General features: G+C 39.8%; 1 protein-coding gene across 1 annotated transcript in view; it reads left to right on the top strand.

Annotated features, from left to right (window-relative positions):
- The window catches only part of LOC133644324 (signal-transducing adaptor protein 1-like), a 32,125-nt gene extending 13,861 nt beyond the window's left edge, over positions 1–18,264 (top strand). The window contains exons 4-12 of the mRNA XM_062038721.1: positions 195–266; positions 350–466; positions 657–713; positions 4,798–4,925; positions 7,380–7,511; positions 11,528–11,597; positions 13,273–13,375; positions 13,448–13,537; positions 18,008–18,264. Of these exons, the coding sequence (XP_061894705.1) occupies positions 195–266; positions 350–466; positions 657–713; positions 4,798–4,925; positions 7,380–7,511; positions 11,528–11,597; positions 13,273–13,375; positions 13,448–13,537; positions 18,008–18,126 (888 nt within the window). The 3' untranslated portion in view covers positions 18,127–18,264. The remainder of the gene's footprint in view (positions 1–194; positions 267–349; positions 467–656; positions 714–4,797; positions 4,926–7,379; positions 7,512–11,527; positions 11,598–13,272; positions 13,376–13,447; positions 13,538–18,007) is intronic.
- Positions 18,265–19,451: the final 1,187 nt, after the last annotated feature.

Below are 19,451 nucleotides of genomic sequence, written 5' to 3'. Positions count from 1 at the left end.
TGACTTTTTTGATTAATTGTTACAACTTTTCAAACCTTATTCATACAAAAATGGAAAAATAGACACATATTTTCATGCCAGAGTATAAGCACACGTTTTATAATGTAAGTCATGTTGTTTTACATCTTGTCTGGCTCTGTATTATACGTCAGTCTTGTACATAAAATCAGATTGTATCTTTCCTGTGTATGTAGAAATCCCACAAACTGTGGACGTGCCTGTGCGGCAGCACACTTTTCTTTTTCAAGGACAAGAGGGACACTGAGGTAAGTTAAAAATGTTGACATTTGAAATGTTGGATGGAAAATTGTCTGGCTATAATTCCACTTGGCACTGTGTATTTGAACAGTACCTTGAAAAGCTGGATCTCAGAGGATCGGTTGTTATCACAGATAACGCGGTGGATTGTACTATGGATGCAGCCAGCCTGAACCTCAAAACCAAAGATATCACCATTGGACTTTCTGTAAGGGAACATTTAAAGATATGAATACTGAACAATGTATACGTAAAGAGGTGTGGGTGGCTGCAATAAAGCTGCCACAGCTACGCCACGATAAGTACTCAAGCTCTTTGATACGAGGGCGAGCAGTACTTCATGAACCACAATCATAGAAGGGGCAGCTGTCAGTCCATGAAAATGTTATTCTTTACAGGCTCCAAACGCAGAGGCTCGCGAGCTTTGGAAAGGCTTCATTCAATCCGTAGTTGAGGTTTTACTACTTTACTTACTTCCCAAGCACTCAGGTACAGTGGAAACTCCAAAGTCAAACATTGGTCCAACATTTCTGGAAGATGATGCCTCAAAAATCAAAGAAAACATAATGATCGGGCAAAGAGAAAAAGTGTGACGATTCACAAACTAATTTTACCAAACATGCTAATCTAAAAACTAAGGGTGACAAATAACCGATATGTGAAATTCTCTCGAGACTTGTCACAATGACGTAAACAAATAAGGGAAAAAAACACATTTGTTTTAAATCCACAATAAAATCTTGATTAAAATAAAAAAGTGCTCAAATTATTTTTATTGGAGAAATGTAGATTGTTTTAGATAAGCCCATTTTTTTATTTATTTTATTTACATATACTAATTTTTTATGAATATATGTTTTATTTTAATTTCATTTGTATTGTCTCTTATATTAACTTTTTCTTTAACAGTTTTTGTTTGTATGAGAATTGTTTGAATTTAATTTATTATGTTAATTGTTCGGTCTAATCTGGAACATTGGAGCTATGTTGAATTGTATATTGGAAGTGCCACAATGCATTTGTATTTGTGTATTCATTGTTCATATATAAAAAAAAAATGTAAGTCCAAAGTTTAGAGAAAATTTGGATTGTGTAAGAAGAACAGCAAACTTGATAAAACTGTTGCATTATGCAAAGACTGTAAAACAGCACTGAAGTACGAGGCTATCAAGACTAATCTTAACACGCAACTGGTGAAAAGACATGGAGAAACAGGCGATGAGAAGGCTAGTACAGCTAGCTCGAAGACACAACAAGACAAAGACACGGATATTCAAGACTTCTTTTATGCAAAATTTAGTCATTACTCGGCTTAAGCTAAGGCAAAAATGTCTTCAATAGCCTGCTTCTGACTTGAGATCGTACAGTCTTGTGGAGAAGGAGGGACATGATGAGAAGGGCTTTACAAAGTTCTTTAAGTGTAATAAACAGATTACACTTAAAGAACTTACTAAAACTAGTAATAAACAAATGTCCATCCATCCATCTTCTTCCGCTTCTCCAAAGTCGGGTAGTGGGGGCAGCAGCCTAAGCACAGAAGCCCAGACTTCCCTCTCCCCAGGTACTTCATCCAGCTCTTCCTGGGGGATCCCGAGGCATTCCCACATCAGCTGGGAAACTTAGTCTCTCCACCGGGTCCTGGGTCTTCCCAGTGGTCTTCTACAGGTCGGACATGCCCTAAACAGGGAGGTGTTCGGGGGGCATTCTGACCAGATGCCCGAACCACCTCATCTGGCTCCTCTCGATTTGGAGGAGCAGTGGCTTTACTCTGAGCTCCTCCCGAATGATAGCGCTTCTCACCCTATTTCTAAGGGAGAGCCGCGCCACCCGATGAAGGAAACTCATTTCGGCTGCTTGTACCCGAGATCTTGTCCTTTCCGTCATAACTCAAAGATAGGGACGTGGATCGACCAATAAATTGAGGGCTTTGCCTTTCAACTTAGCTTCTTCTTCACCACGACGGGCCAATACTGCGTTCGCATCACTACAGACGCTGCACCGAACCGCCTGTCAATCTCACGATCCACTCTTCCCTCACTCGTGAAGAAGACCCTGAAGCGCTATAATTCCTCCACTTGGGGCAAGATGTCCTCCCCAACCCGTAGATGGCACTCAACCCTTTTCCAGGCAAGAACCATGGACTCAGACTTGGATGTGCTGATTTTCATCCCAGTCGCTTCAGCTGCGAACCGATACAGTGAGAGCTGAAGATCCTGGTCAAATGAAGCCAGCAAGACCACATCATCCGCAAAAAGCAGAGACCAAATCCTGTTGCCACCAAACCAGATCCCCTCAACGCCCTGACTGCACCAAGAAAGTCTGTCCATAAAAGTTGTGCACAGAATCGGTGATAAAGGGCAGCCCTGGCGGAGTCCAACCATCACTGAAAACAGGTCCGACTTACTGCCGGCAATCCGGACCAAGCTCTGTCACTGATCATACCGGGAGCGGACCGCCACAATCAGGCGGTCCAATACCCCATAGTCTCTGAGCACTCTCCACAAGACCATACTTGCCAACCCTCCCGTTTTTAGCGGGAGAATCCCAGTATTCAGCGCCTCTCCCGACAACCTCCCGGCAGAGATTTTCTCCCGACAAACTCCCGGTATTCAGCCGGAACTGGAGGCCACGCCCCCTCCAGCTCAATGCGGACCTGAGACTGAGTGGGGACAGCCTGTTCTCACGTCCGCTTTCCCACAATATAAACAGCTTGCCTGCCCAATGACGTCATAACATCTAGGGCTTTTAGAGAGTAGAGTGCACAACTGCGCACACAACAAGGAGACGAAGCAGAAGAACGAGGAAATTACAGACATGGCGACGCCGTCGACGAGCAAGATGAAGAAATACGCTTGCAAGTTCCAAAACGAATGGAAACAAGAATTTCAGTTCATCCAGGACAGTTCGAAGGGGAAGGTGTATGTTGCCTGTAAATATGTAGAACAGACTTCTCCATTGAACACGGTGGCCGAAATGATATACTCATCATGAACGGAGAAGTTAAACAGGACAATACTGCCATCTAATGGATAGCCACCGGAACACTGAAATTCAAGTATTTCTTTTATGTAAATAAAATAAATATATATATATATATATATATATATATATATATAGCTAGAATTCACTGAAAGTCAAGTATTTCATACATATATATATATATATATGAAATACTCGAGTTGGTGAATTCTAGCTGTAAATAACCACGCCCCCAACCACACACCCCCCCACCCCCCACCCCCTACCCCCCACCTCCCGATATTGGAGGTCTCAAGGTTGGCAAGTATGCAAGACTTCCCGAGGGACACCGTCGAATGCTTTCTCCAAGTCCAAAAAACACAAGTAGACTGGTTGGGCAAACTCCCAAGCACCCTAAAAAAATCCTGCTAAGAGTATAGAGTTGGTCCACAGTTCAACGACCACGACGAAAACCACACTGTGCCTCCTGAATCCGAGGTTCGACTATCCGACGTAGCCTCCTCTCCAGTACACCTAAATAGACCTTACTGTGAAGTCTGAGGAGTGTGATCAAACAATAATTGAAACATACACCCTTCAGTTCCCCTTTTTGAATAGAGCAAACACCACCCCAGTCTGCCAATCCAGAGGCACCGCCCACGATGTCCACGTAATGCTGGTCAACCACTACAGCCCCACAGCATCCAGAGCCTTAAGGAACTCCGTTCGGATCTCATCCACCCCCGGGGCCCTGCCACCCAGGTGCTTCTTAACTTCTTAGCAAACCTCAGCCCCAGAAATAGGAGAGCCCACCGCTGAGTCCCCAGGCACTGCTTCCTCAATGGAAGACGTGTAGGTGGCATTGAGGAGATCTTCGAAGTATTCCTTCCACCGATCCACAACATCCCTAGTCAACGTCAGCAGCACACCGTCCACACTATACACGGTGTTGACAGTGCACTGCTTCCCCCTCCTGAGGTGGGGGTTCAGAATCGCTTCAAAGCCGTCAGGAAGTCGTTCTCCATGGTTTCTCCGAACTCCTCCCATGTCCATGTTTTTGCCTCTGTAACCGCCAAAGCCACACACCACTTGGCTTGTCGGTACTTGTCTGCTGCCTCAAGAGTCCAATAAGCCAAAAGGACCCGAGAGGACTCCTTCTCCAGCTTGACAAATGTCATGGTTCTTTATGTCATGTCAAAAGCAGCACAAATACGTGGTCTTTTGTAAAGTATATTTATTTGAAGGTAAACAATGCGACATATTATAGAACACGTTACGACTAGTTTTACTCTGTTTTCATTTTATAATACCGGTATTGACTTCTTTTTAAACAAGTATAACAGTTATGAATGTTAAAATGTTGCCTAAAACCTCACTTGTACAGTTATTGTTTTAAAATGGTGATAGTTTGAGCCTGGACCAAAGTAATTAAGTAAAAATTAGAACAACTTGGACGACAACCAAGTGAACATGTTTGACCTTAGAGGTTCCACTGTATAACTTCATTAACGAAAGTTAAATATTAGCTCATGCCTTAGCCTTCATATGTTTAACATGAAATTGTGGTTTGTGTGCATGTAGCTGTCAGTGTCTTCCTCACTCAACCTGCTGCCTGGACTAATGCTAAGGCTGGAAGATGTGGTGGAAAAGGAAAAGAAAAGGCTAAAACATGTACCTGTACCAGTTGACCCTGTTGTGGAAATGCCAAAGTGAGTATTTAAGACAAATCTATTTCTATTGGGGCTGCTAAACTGCGATTTAATCCATTAGAAATATCAATCGAGCTGATTATTTTATGTAAGCAACTAGTGATGGGTAAGTCATGAACAAATAGTTCAAAACCTGCATGTTTTACTGAATCGGGACTTATGGGTTCTCGTCGCCATTAACTGGTTTAATTAGGCCCCTTCTACACTAAGGGTGAATCCCACCTAACCTTATCCTTGTCCACACACACACACAATGGTCATTTAAAAAACCCTCCCCAATCCGTCCGCTGGCGCAACGCGACCTAGTACGCATGCGCACATCATAGTCACAGTGTTGCTTTCTGTGCAGGTTCTTGAATTTAACTTACCTGAACACTTGCACACTACACCAATACAACGAAAATGACGGGGAGAAGACGCTGTCGAAGGTGAGCCACGTAAATAAGACCGCCCACAAAACGACGCATCCTGAAGCGACTGTCAGAAAGCGGCTTGAAGATGATCTGTAAAACATAATCTATGCAACATTTTGACCAAAGAACCACCATTACATGTTATGTAGACCACAAGGAAGTGTTTTACATTTAGAAAAAAATAAATAAATCAGACTCCTTTAATGCGCCCTATATATTTGAAAAAAGATCGAAATTACACCATTCATCAGCAGTGCGCCTTATAATCCGGTGCGCCCTATGACCAGGAAAATATGGTATTTTCATGTTTAATGCGCTACAGCTGATATGCTAACCAATTTGAAGCTAGTCAATGTGGTTATTGGGCTAACATGCACATTTTAATTTCTATTGTTTTGTTTATTATTGATACCAGACAGACAGAAGTCAAAATAGCAGACAATAGAGAATAAAGCAACATGAACTGTTTTAGCCTCACTCTTTGATTGGAGTCACTCTGTGTGGAGCTGTGAAAGTTGACAATGAACCATCCATCCATCCATCCATCCATTTTCTACCGCTTGTCCCTTTTGGGGTCGCGGGGGCCGCTGGAGACTATCTCAGCTGCATTCGGGCGGAAGGCGGGGTCCACCCTGGACAAGTCGCCTCCTCATCACAGGGCCAACACAGATAAACAGACAACATTCACACTCACATTCACACACGAGGGCCAATTTAGTGTTGCCAATCAACCTATCCCCAGGTGCATGTCTTTGGAGGTGGGAGGAAGCCGGAGTACCCGGAGGGAACCCACGCAGTCACGGGGAGAACATGCAAACTCCACACAGAAAGATCCCGAGCCCGGGATTGAACCCAGGACTACTCAGGACCTTCGTATTGTGAGGCAGATGCACTAACCCCTCTTCCACCGTGCTGCCCTGACACTTACACAATAGGAATTGGCGCGTGACAATCGACTCTAGTCATTACCGAATCCCCAAACTACGGCCCAGGATCCGGCCCGCCAGCATCCAAAATCCGGCCCGCGGGAAGTCTGCAGTTTAAAAAAAAAAAATTATATATATATATATATATATATATATATATATATATATATATATATATATATATATATATATATATATATATATATATATATATATTTTTTTTTTTTTTTTAAATTATTATTATTTTTAACAATCTGTCCTTTCTAATCCGTTTTCTACCCCTTGTTACTCTCGGTGTGTCCTAGTCACTCAGGCAAATCATATTGTCTAAAAATGCATTTTCCCATCAATAACGTGACATCATCACACTCGCGCCATAGTGTATATATATATATATACAGCCCGGCCCCCCTGGCCAAACTGTTTTAAACCAATGTGGCCCCCGAGTCAAAAGGTTTGGGGACCCCTGAATTACTCTGTAACTCCCCCCTTGCCTTTCATTTGCTGTAAATAAAGCAGTAACTTAGTGGTCAAAAGTATTTTTGTATTCAAATAGGTGATCATGTAATGAAATAGAGGCCGAAAGGATCCTCCATCAGGGGGTCCTTTGGTTGTTGGACACTCGTGCCCTGAAATGGTGAGGGGAACTCACACAAGGGCCGCTCCAAAGTGTGTCGTTCATACTTAGGAGAACCAACTTCTATGGTATCTCCTTTGAGCTGCTTCTCAGTCAAACACACCATCAGCAGCTTCTCCATATTCTCATGGATAAATGTCCACCGTTTTGATATTATTTTAACATTCTTAGCTGGCACAAAAGCTGCCTCCTGCTTTAGTATGGCGCGACTTGCATTTCTACGCTTATAATGGCTTCTATCGGTCCCAATATTGGTTATTTCGTCAATTCAATGAATATTGTTTGCTTCTTTTTCTCGTTAGTATACCACATGTCATAGGGGATATGTGACTACGTCTGAACACTCATAGTAAGCACTGCACTTGAACGCCTCATCTTGTGAACAGGGGCACAAAAACGAGCGCTATTTACCGGTGCCTCTGTATACTGAAGTGTAATAATGTTTACTAATGTGCACTGTTTAATGTCTGGCCCACAGCTGTTTCCACCCAGTGTCTCGCTTGGAGGCGGAGCTTCTTCTGGAGCGAGAGGCCAGCAAAGGAAACTTGCTGTTAAGGCCCAACAGGGACGGCCATGCCTTTGTTATTAGCATCAGAGAAAAACTTAAAGGGTAAATATTATCACATGTTGAACACTAACACGTCGTCACTGCAGTCAGGGCCTATGATTAAAAAATATAAAACCCCCCAAAATCCCAAAGAGTCCCTTTTTATTGATTTTAATTAGACAATTGCAAAAATGTAAGTAACATTTCAATACATTTTAATACAGCAATTTACACCTGTGGTAACATAAATAACAAATCTGGTAGAGTGGCATCGCGAGGCCTATTGTCACTATTGATAAGCCCCCCTGAAACCTTGTGACGCTCCTGATACTGTACATGCCTAGTGGTTAGAGTGTCCGCCCTGAAATCGGTAGGTTGTGAGTTCAAACCCCGGCCGAGTCATACCAAAGACTATAAAAATGGGACCCATTACCTCCCTGCTTGGCACTCAGCATTAAGGGTTGTAATTGGGGGTTAAATCACCAAAAAATGATTCCCGGGCATGGCCACCGCTGCTGCTCACTGCTCCCCTCACCTCCCAGGGGGTGATCAAGGGTGATGGGTCAAATGCAGAGAATAATTTCGCCACACCTAGTGTGTGTGACAATCATTGGTACTTTAACTTTAACATTGGACAGTGAACCATTGTTGGTACATTTTTAATCACTTAATCCAAAATTAAAGGACATTCAGTTTTACAGATCAAAATTACTGTTATACAAATGTTTATAATATAATCAAAATAATTTAATACTGTAATTTTTATAACATCATTTGTTTTGTATTATTTATTAGATTGCTGTAGTTTTTATTTTTATTCACTGAAATCATTATAATTATATATTTATAAATAAATTATAGAAAAAATATTATATATACATATATATTCACGTTTATATATTATATATATTAAAAATAAATTGTATATATATATATATATATATATATATATATATATATATATATATATATATATATATATATATATATATATATATATATATATATATATATATGTATGAACCCTAAAAAGCACTACAACTATACCAAAGTACACACATTTACTTTCAACTTAAATGTACAGTAGTTTTACACACATTTGATGCAGACATCTATTTCAATAATGTTTTTTATTATTTTCTTAAGTCCCCTAATGGAATTCATAATCCATATACATATACAGTGCATCCAGCAAGTATTCACAACGCTTCAGTTTTTCCACATTTTATGTTACAGCCCTTGCTTATTTATTTTTGTCCTCAAAATTTTACACACAACAACCCATAATGACAATGTGAAAAAAATTTTTTAAAAACATTTAGCACATTTAGTACGGATAAAAAACAAAATCATATGTACATAAGTATTTGCATCATTTGCTCAAGACTTTGTTGATGTACCTTTAGAAATTATTGCTTGTATTCCGACACGTGACTTCTTCCGGGAAGTGAAAATCAGTGGTGGTCAACCAAGCCAAGATGGCTGTTGTGTAGCAAGCAGTGCGCGAACTATCTGAGTACAAAAGAGGCCTAAATCTTCCTGCAAATAGCAGATACGAGCAAAAAAAAATCTAACAATACAATGGAATACATCCCTATACTTTATTTTTTTAAAATGTATATCAATGCTTATGTGGCGACGTGGTCACATGGTTATGCGCGGATCGTTCTCCCAAGATGCAACAGGAAACTCAAAGTGAAGGATAGACAATGATTTATTCACATAAATCATACAGGAAATGCAGATAAACAAAACAAGCGTGCCGATTGCACGGGAAGCAAAGCTAAGGAAAAGGCTTGCGCGAAAGCTTGGCATACAAACAGGCATAGGAATGAAATTATAGACGTTGTTAACTGTTGCATTGTGCAAACAAGGAAGCCAGACCGAGAGTGGCAAAAAAACAGGAATGAGTAGCTCTCTGATTAGTGCCCGGCAGCAGGTGAGCGTCCCGGGCACTAATCAGAGACCAAAACACACAAACTCAAGGGTGCTAAAAACAGAACTGAGGGAGTCAAAACTAAACAGAACATGATCCAGGCAACGGATCAAGACAGATTATACGTCGGTCATACCTAACGATTGTGCTCCAGACGCCATTTTATACGACAAAACAGATGGAAATTTGGAAAAACATGGAGGTCTACAACTTCTTTGTGCGTGGCTGGGTCAAGGAAAATGGTATCAAGACTCTCCCGGATAATTATGAATCGTTTTTGCTCGGGTAATGTTATATTTTATGATTTAACTTCGCGTCTCTATAAGCCATGTTTGTTGCTGTTGTTGAATGCGCTGTTTATGAGTAGCGTTTTTCCCCCCGTCTTTATCAAAATATAACTATAGATGTCAACATTATGTATGTGCTGAAAGCTTCATTTATAGGGGTGCATTAATACACCTCCTCAGATACTGGCTTTTGAACTTTGCGCCTATAACAGTCCGGATGGTTCTTTTCCTCTTTGGCCCGGAGGACACGACGTCCACAGTTTCCAAAAACAATTTGAAATGTGGACTCGTCAGACCACAGAACACTTTTCCACTTTGCATCAGTCCATCTTAGATGAGCTCGGGCCCAGCGAAGCCGGCTGCGTTTCTGGGTGTTGTTGATAAATGGCTTTCGCTTTGCATAGTAGAGTTTTAACTTGCACTTACAGATGTAGCGATGAACTGTAGTTACTGACAGTGGTTTTCTGAAGTGTTCCTTAGCCCATGTGGTGATATCTTTTACACACTGATGTCGCTTTTTGATGCAGTCGAAGGTCACAGGCATTCAATGTTAGGTGCAGTGATTTCTCCAGATTCTCTGAACCTTTTGATGCTAATACGGACCGTAGATGGTGAAATCCCTAAATTCCTTGCAATAGCTTGTTGAGAAATGTTGTTCTTAAACTGTTTGACAATTTGCTCACGCATTTGTTCAGTAAGTGGTGACCCTCGCCCCATCCTTGTTTGTGAATGACTGAGCATTTCATGGAAGCTGCTTTTGTACCCAATCATGGCACCCACCTGTTCCCAATTAGCCTGTTCACCTGTGGGATGTTCCAAATAAGTGTTCGATGAGCATTCCTCAACTTTGTCAGTCTTTTTTGCCACTTGTGCCAGCTTTTTTGAAACATGTTGCAGGCATCAAATTCCAAATGAGCTAATATTTGCAAAAAATAACGTTTACCAGTTCGAACGTTAAGTATTGTCTTTGCAGTCTATTCAATTGAATATAGGTTGAAAAGGATTTGCAAATCATTGTATTCTATTTTTATTTACGATTTACATAACCGTGCCAACTTCACTGTTTTTTTTATTTTTTATATCAAACAAACCTTTAACAAAGTGATCACTGCAAACTCCTGCATTCTTCGACTCTGCTCCCATGGTCTTGTCGTTGTTTCGTAAACTCTTGCACTCTTTCGCTCTTTTTGATTACCTCTTGAAGAAAGATTTATCCTTTTCGCGATTTGAACGATTAGTGGAGCCGAAAAGAACACACGCATAGGGCATTTTTTTCTTCGAGAAAGGCTAAATGGCGCCTAGTATCCATTGAAAATGGAGCTAGCTTGGCTGCCACGCAAATTTAATGAGTGGAACATGAGCCGGACGTGACGTCAGTAACATCCAAGCAATTGAAGTCTCAAGTCTTTTTTAAGACATCCTGGATGAAAACCAACGCTTCCCATTCCTCCTGTGCTACAAAGAGGTGCTACAAAGAGGAATGGGCGAAACTGCCCAAAAATAGGTGTGCCAAGCTTGTGGCATTGAAAAGACTTGAGGGTGTAATTGCTGCCAAACGTGCATCAACAAAAGTTTTAGCAAAGGCTGCGAATATTTATGAACATGCGATTGTTTTAATTGTAAGGAAGTTGCAAATTTTGTTTTTTTAAATGTTCACTTTGTCATTATGGGATACTGTGTGAAGAAATTTTTAAGACAAAAATAGCTGTAACATAACAAAATGTGGACAAAGTAAAGTGCTGCGAATACTTTGTGGATGCACCATATATAAAAAAGACATGCACACATGAAATTTCCACATGTATCGTTACATTTGTCCTTGTGTGTTTTTTAATATGTTGTCTCTCCATTTCCAGCCCCATATACAAGCACTATAGCCTGAGCCGCAAACACAACGGTAGTTTCACCATCGATTTGAAAGATCCCGTGAGTTAGCTCTTGTGTTTATGAAAATGTGAAACCTTGAGTGAGTCTAATTGTTGGGTGTTGGACATCAGAGAAGCAAGGTGAATGGCATTCTTGTGACGATGCCAATCTTTCAATTGCTTAAATCGTCACCAACAGTTGAGTTTAACTTTCTTTTGATTTGAAGCACATTTTCACATACAAAATAATGTGGAGAAAACCAATGTATTCCAATACTAGCCATCATAAACTCGTTATCAACTGTCTGGTTTCAGTAACATGTGTCTATTCTGGGGTTTATTTTTTATTTTTTTTATTTTTGTCCTGTCCACCTACTCAGGCAAATCATAATGTTGATGTAGATGCCCATATCGGCTGTACAAATTTACTTTACAAAAGAGAAGTGTGGGATACTTCTCTTGTTGCTTTATTTGTATTTAACTTTATTAAATGGGTTTATATTATTATTTGGTGCAGTTATAGAAAGAGAAAAAAAAGGGGGAAATTGTGGGGACAAGAGGGGTATAAGACAAAGAGATGACAACAACAGCAAAAATAACAATAATAACAACAACAACAGAACAACATCAGCAATTAGGATATGTACAAATATGATAGTTAAAGTGATAACATAGAAGAAGTTAGTGAAATAAATAATACAGAAATTACAATGAACATAATTACACTACAAATGGAGCAATACAAATACCAATAGAAATAGCGCTATTGATAATGAATAATAACAATAATTACCTCTATTATCAACAATAAAAATGTTCAAATGCAACAATACATATATGTAATGATAACTTGAAATACAAAAGAAAGCAGATAAATGGAGGGGAAGAAAGAGAAGCCAAATATATTAACCTTGTAGATTGTTATAGTAACAATAGGTTAAGCATTGTCAGGGTGCCATGTGTTACCCAGTTTCCCGTAGGGCAACAATGTTAATATATGTTTGATGAAACGTGATTATATACATGAGTGTATGTATGTACAGTACTTGTATATGTACAGTATGTGTATATTTGTTTGTACAGTGATTTCTGGGTTTATAAATTAGATTATGCAGGTTCTCTCTGGGAAATTAAGGTTCTAGTTGCAGCAACATCATATGCAGTATATGAGACAGTAATAGCAATAGTAGGAAGACCCCCCCAAAAAAACAATAATCAAAGAGGACAGTAAGAAAAAAAACAGCAATGAAAATACAATTTATAAAAACGAAGTAAGAATATGTTAACTACTGTATATAAGGCAGGTTGTGTTGGAGGTGCAAGGACATTGGGCCTTTGGACGTGTGCATTTTGGATTGTAATAAGGTGTGTCCATTACACAAAGGAAGTCAACACATTTGTTGTGATATGTAGAGTAGGTAGGATTAAATCAACTCTGCTTCTCCCTACTGCTTTTCTGACATGTTGAATTACGTGAGTGTGCTTCAATGTAACACTGTTGAGCATACTTGAAATGACATAAACCATAGCTATACTTGTACTGTCATAGATAACGATACACAGCGCTTTGTTATATCCATATCACTACAAAGATCGGTTTGACATTTGACCATTGCAACATCAGACCTCTTGTGTAAAAATAAAAATGTGAAAGAGACAATGTTGTTTATTAAGTGACATTTTCAGTAAAAGCTATCGCTCCTTCAGTGCTGAAAGAAGTCTTGTTGTCTGATCAGGTCACCTGCGCTTCTCTACCTGATATCATCAAGTACTTCATGGACGTCACAAAAGGCAGTCTAACCCCTCTATCCAGAGACGACAAATATGTGCAGAACTTCTGTACGTATATACATCGCATATGCACCGCGTAGCTTTGGCTTCACTTCGAGCTTTGTTTGTTTTTCTTTGCAGCTTACGTTAACTTTGATAATGAAAGTGGAGAGAGACTAGTGCAAAGTTATTCTGCTGAACTGGTCAAACCTGATTTCTCAACCAAACCAGGTAGAGTGCGAAGAATAATCAACAACACCCATTCTTTCATCCCTTAATGATTTTATCTTAGAAAAGTTTTTCATTTTCACTGCTTGCTCGTGTGGGGTTCAGTTGGTTTTCATTATTTTATAAGAAGCGTGATTCCAAACCTCTATTAACACACCACCTTGGTTTCATCTTAGATCTCAGTTATTTATATTAGCAAGGTATTTTTGGCAGTTGTATGCTTTTACTTTGTGAGAACAGTGGGCCCCATTCAGCAACCGTTCTTAAGAACAAATTTTGTTCTTAGGCCCACTTACGAAGTTTTTAAGGAGATTTTTGTATTCACCAATGTTTTCTTAGCTGGGATTTGTTCGTATAGGTAAGAACAAAATCTACGAGTGCTCCAGAGCACTCTTAGGGTGGCCTAGTTGTTCTTAAGTGTGACAAGTTCCCTTATTTCTATTGTCTTATGTTAAGTTAAAGGCCTACTGAAATGATTTTTTTTTATTTAAACGGGGATAGCAGATCCATTCTATGTATCATACTTGATCATTTTGTGATATTGCCATATTTTTGCTGAAATGATTTAGTAGAGAACATTGACGATAAAGTTCGCAACTTTTGGTCGCTGATAAAAAAAAGCCTTGCCTGTACCGGAAGTAGCGTGACGTCGCAGGTTGAAAGGCTCCTCACATTTCCCCATTGTTTACACCAGCAGCGAGAGCGATTCGGACCGAGAAAGCGACGATTACCCCATTAATTTGAGCGAGGATGAAAGATTCGTGGATGAGGGACGTGAGAGTGAAGGACTAGAGTGCAGTGCAGGACGTATCTTTTTTTCGCTCTGACCGTAACTTAGGTAAAAGGACTCATTGGATTCCACACTTTCTCCTTTTTCTATTGTGGATCACAGATTTGTATTTTAAACCACCTCGGATACTATATCCTCTTGAAAATGAGAGTCGAGAACGCGAAATGGACATTCACAGTGACTTTTATCTCCACAACAATACATCGGCGAAGCTCTTTAGCTACGGAGCTAACGTGATAGCATCGTGCTTAAATGCAGATAGAAACAAAAGAAATAAACTCCTGACTGGAAGGATAGACATAAAATCAACAATACTATTAAACCATGGACATGTAACTACACGGTTAATGCTTTCCAGGCTGGCAAAGCTTAACAGTGCTGTTGCTAACAACGCCATTGAAGCTAACTTAGCAACGGGACCTCACAGAGCTATGCTAAAAACATTAGCTATCCACCTACGCCAGCCCTCATCTGCTCATCAACACCCGTGCTCACCTGCGTTCCAGCGATCGACGAAGCGACGAAGGACTTCACCCGATTATAGATGCAGTCGGCGGCCCGGAAACGGAGGAAGTCAAGGTGAGGTCGCCGGCTAGCGCGTCTCCTATCCATCTCAAAGTCCTCCTGGTTGTGTTGCTGTAGTCCGCCGCTAATACACCGATCCCACCTACAACTTTCTTCTGTAGTCTTCATTGTTCATTAAACAAATTGCAAAAGATTCACCAACACAGATGTCCAGAATACTGTGGAATTTTGAGATGAAAACAGAGCTTTTTGTATTGGATTCAATGGGGTCCGAATACTTCCGTTTCAACGATTGATGTCACGTGCATACGTCATCATACATAGACGTTTTCAACCGGAAGTTTAGCTGGAAATTTAAAATTGCACTTTATAAGTTAACCCGGCCGTATTGGCATGTGTTGCAATGTTAAGATTTCATCATTGATATATAAACTATCAGACTGCGTGGTCGGTAGTAGTGGGTTTCAGTAGGCCTTTAATATCATAGATAGATAGATGGATAGATAGATAGATCGATAGATGTATAGATAGATACATAGATACATAGATACATAGTTAAGTTAAAGGCTTACTGAAACCCACTACTACCGACCACGCAGTCTGATAGTTTATATATCAATGATGAAATCTTAACATTGCAACACATGCCAATACGGACGAGTTAACTTATAAAGTGCAATTTTAAATTTCCCGCCACACTTCCGGTTGAAAAAGCCTTCAGAGGATGACGTATGCGCGTGACGTAGCCCGGGGAACAGAGGTATGCCTTCACCATTGAATACAATACAAAAAAGCTCTGTTTTCATTTCATAATTCCACAGTATTCTGGACATCTGTGTTGGTGAATCTTTTGCAATTTGTTTAATGATCAATGGAGGCTGCAAAGAACAACGTTGTAGGTGGGTCGGTGTATAGCAGCTGGCTGTAGCAACACAACAAGGATTACTCACTTGGATAGCAGACGCGCTAGCCGATGCTAACCGGCCACCGCACGGATGATCGGGTGAAGTCCTTCGTCGCGCCGTCGATCGCTGGAACGCAGGTGAGCACGGGTGTTGATGAGCTGGGCAGATGATGGCTGGCTGGCGTAGGTGGAGCGCTAATGTTTTTATCATAACTCTGTGAGGTCCGGTTGCTAAGTTGCTAAGTCAGCCTTAGCGTCGTTAGCAACAGCATTGTTAAGCTTTGCCAGGCTGAGATCTATTAACCGTGTAGTTACATGTACATGGTTTAATAGTATTGTTGATCTTCTGTCCATCCTTCCAGTCAGGGATTTATTTATTTTGTTTCTATCTGCATTTGAGACAGATGCTATCACGTTAGCTCATGCTAATTAGCATGAGCTTCGTCGATGTATTGTCGTGGAGATAAAAGGCACTGAATGTCCATTTCGCGTTCTCGACTCTCATTTTCCAGAGGATATAGTATCCGAGGTGGTTTAAAATACAAATCCGTGATCCACAATAGAAAAAGGAGAGAGTGTGGAATCCAATGAGCCAGCTTGTACCTAAGTTATGGTCAGAGCGAAAAAAAATATGTATTTTACTGCATTCTAGTCCGTCACTCTAACGTTCCTCGTCCACAAATCTTTCATCCTCGCTCAAATTAATGGGGTAATGGTCCGAATAGCTCTAGCTGCGTTGAAAACAATAGGAAAATATGAGGGAGTGAACAACTGACAACGTCACGCTACTTCCGGTAGGGACAAGGTTTTTTTTTTATCAGAGACCAAAAGTTGCGAACTTTATCGACGTTGTTCTATACTAAATCCTTTCAGCAAAAATATGGCAATATCGCAGAATGATCAAGTATGACACATAGAATGGATCTGCTATCTCCGTTTAAATTAAAAAAATTCATTTCAGTAGGCCTTTAAATTTAAGTACCAATGATTGTCACACACACACTAGGTGTAGTGAAATTTGTCCTCTGCATTTGACCCATCCCCTTGTTCACCCCCTGGGATGTGAGGGGAGCAGTGAGCAGCAGCGGTGGCCGTGCCCGGGAATCATTTTTGGTGATTTAACCCCCAATTCCAACCCTTGATGCTGAGTGCCAAGCAGGGAGGTAATGGGTCCCATTTTTATAGTCTTTGTTATGGTTTGAACTCACAACCTACCGATCTCAGGGCGGACACTCTAACCACTAGGCCACTGAGTAGGTAGGTAGGTAGGTAGGTAGGTAAGTAGGTAGGTAGGTAGGTAGGTAGGTAGGTAGGTAGGTAGGTAGGTAGGTAGGTAGGTAGGTAGGTAGGTAGGTAGGTAGGTAGGTAGGTAGGTAGACAGACAGACAGACAGACAGACAGACAGACAGACAGACAGACAGACAGACAGACAGACAGACAGACAGACAGACAGACAGACAGACAGACAGACAGACAGACAGACAGACAGACAGACAGACAGACAGACAGACAGACAGACAGACAGACAGACAGACATATAGCAAAATGAGCAATATACTGTATAGACATTTCAAAATACGTGTGTGTGTCTGACGCACACACGCACAATTTGGCCATTTAAGAACACGTCATGAATTTGAATGGACTCCTCTTAGGAAATCACTTAGGAAGAAAGCTAAGAGGAAAAGTTAGGAACTTATTGCTGAATGGGGCCCAGTATGAGGAACTTTTTTTTTGTTCCCAGTGCAAAAAGCAAAGTCCAAAGTGTGGCAAAATGCATCGTAACACCACTTCAAGACACTCATACCATAAAAACATACATGTTTTGCCAGAGACGTAGCAGACAAAAATTGAAAACCTGCCTAAAAGATATTTATTGACATTGACTTGTGGAGCAAAAAATGACTAACAACATAATTCCTGAACAGAAGAACTTCCTTGCAGGTAGCCTGTATAAAGGTGCTGTCAAGGACATTTTAAAGAGGCCTTATCTTTTATAATTGATATTTTAGTCAACTAAACTTGTTTAAATTTTGCTGACTAAAATGCTGTGTAATGTTGTTGACTGAAACTATACTAAATGTAAATCAATTTAAATGACTAAAAATTAAAAAAAAACAAATACATTTTAACCAAAAAACTATAACTAAAAGTAAATTAAAAACTGCTGTTAAAATAAACACTGATGAGATGATTAATTTGATACAGTTTATCCTCCAAACTTTTTCTGATGACTTGCCTTTTGTCCCAACAGAACTCAAAGTGAAAGCTGAGGAGAAACCAAAGAAGCCTCCAGTTCCTACACCTCGCAAATATCGCCCTCCTCCCAAGTTGTCGTCAGCTGGTCAACACGTGAAAAATAGACCGAGATGAGGAACCACACGTGTGCTATGGGTCATAGTATGTCCAAATTGTGACACGCATTTGCTCTGATATTCTGACATTGATTGATTGAAATCATAGTACTTAACCCTCTAAATCAGTGGTCCCCAACCTTTTTGTAGCTGCGGACCGGTCAACGCTTGAAAATTTGTCCCACGGAACGGACCAGCGGCGGAGGGGGGGGGGTATTTAAAAATATATTTTTTTTTTTATTTTTTTTTTTTACATAAATAAATACAATCATGTGTGCTTACGGACTGTATCCCTGCAGACTGTATTGATCTATATTGATATATAATGTATGTATTGTGTTTTTTATGTTGATTTCATAAATTTTTTTTTTTTTTAATTTCTTGTGCGGCCCGGTACCAATCGGCCCGGTGGTTGGGGACCACTGCTCTAAATGCATCACTAGGGTGAGGTACTCGTTAAATTGATGTATTTCTTTATCTTTGCGATAGGCTTTTGGATTTAGCAAATTTAAAATCACACCACATTTGAAAATTTCCATGGTATTACCCCCTGGAATTGTTGAAAATCCAGACAGACCCCAAAATCAGTGTCACTTACAACATGCAATCTGGTAGGCATGTTTATTATGAGTAGACCTACAACAAAGTCTCAAGAACACATGCTGAAAAACACACAAAAAGTAATAATAATAATAAACTTTATTTGTATAGCACCTTTCATACAAGAATTGCAGCTCAAAGTGCTTCACAGCAGTAAAAGACATGATTAAGACTTGGACTTAGACTTAGACAACCTTTAATGATCCACAAGGGAAATTGTTCCACACAGTAGATTAGTTACAAAGGATGGAAAGTGTAAGGATGGAAAGGACAATGCAGGTATAAAATAGACTAAAAATGTACCGTAGAAGCGATATGAAATATAACATACATGTAATATTTACATAATATATGTACAGTATATTATATATACTGATATATTATATTATATTATATTATATTATATTATATTATATTATATTATATTATATGTTTATATCATATATATACAATATATAACAATTACCATATACAAGTAAAGACATGGTAAAAACAAGTGTAGAAAATTTAAAATAAATTATAAAAAATAAACATAAAAGCAAAGTAGAAAACAAAAGGATCAGACAATAATAGTTACAATAATCACAGTGTAGAACAAGATTGATTGATTGATTGAGAAGAGAATTGACATATTAAAAAATGTAATCCATGTAATGCATTAAAAAGGCAAATGGATGGCACAAAAAGCCAAAAGGCTTGTTTCCATTGTGGTCCATGATGAAGAAAGTAATGTAGGAAGTAAAA

This window comes from Entelurus aequoreus, linkage group LG27 (assembly GCF_033978785.1).
Source record: "Entelurus aequoreus isolate RoL-2023_Sb linkage group LG27, RoL_Eaeq_v1.1, whole genome shotgun sequence".
Classification (NCBI taxonomy): domain Eukaryota; kingdom Metazoa; phylum Chordata; class Actinopteri; order Syngnathiformes; family Syngnathidae; genus Entelurus; species Entelurus aequoreus.
This window is presented reverse-complemented; position numbering and strand designations above follow the sequence as displayed.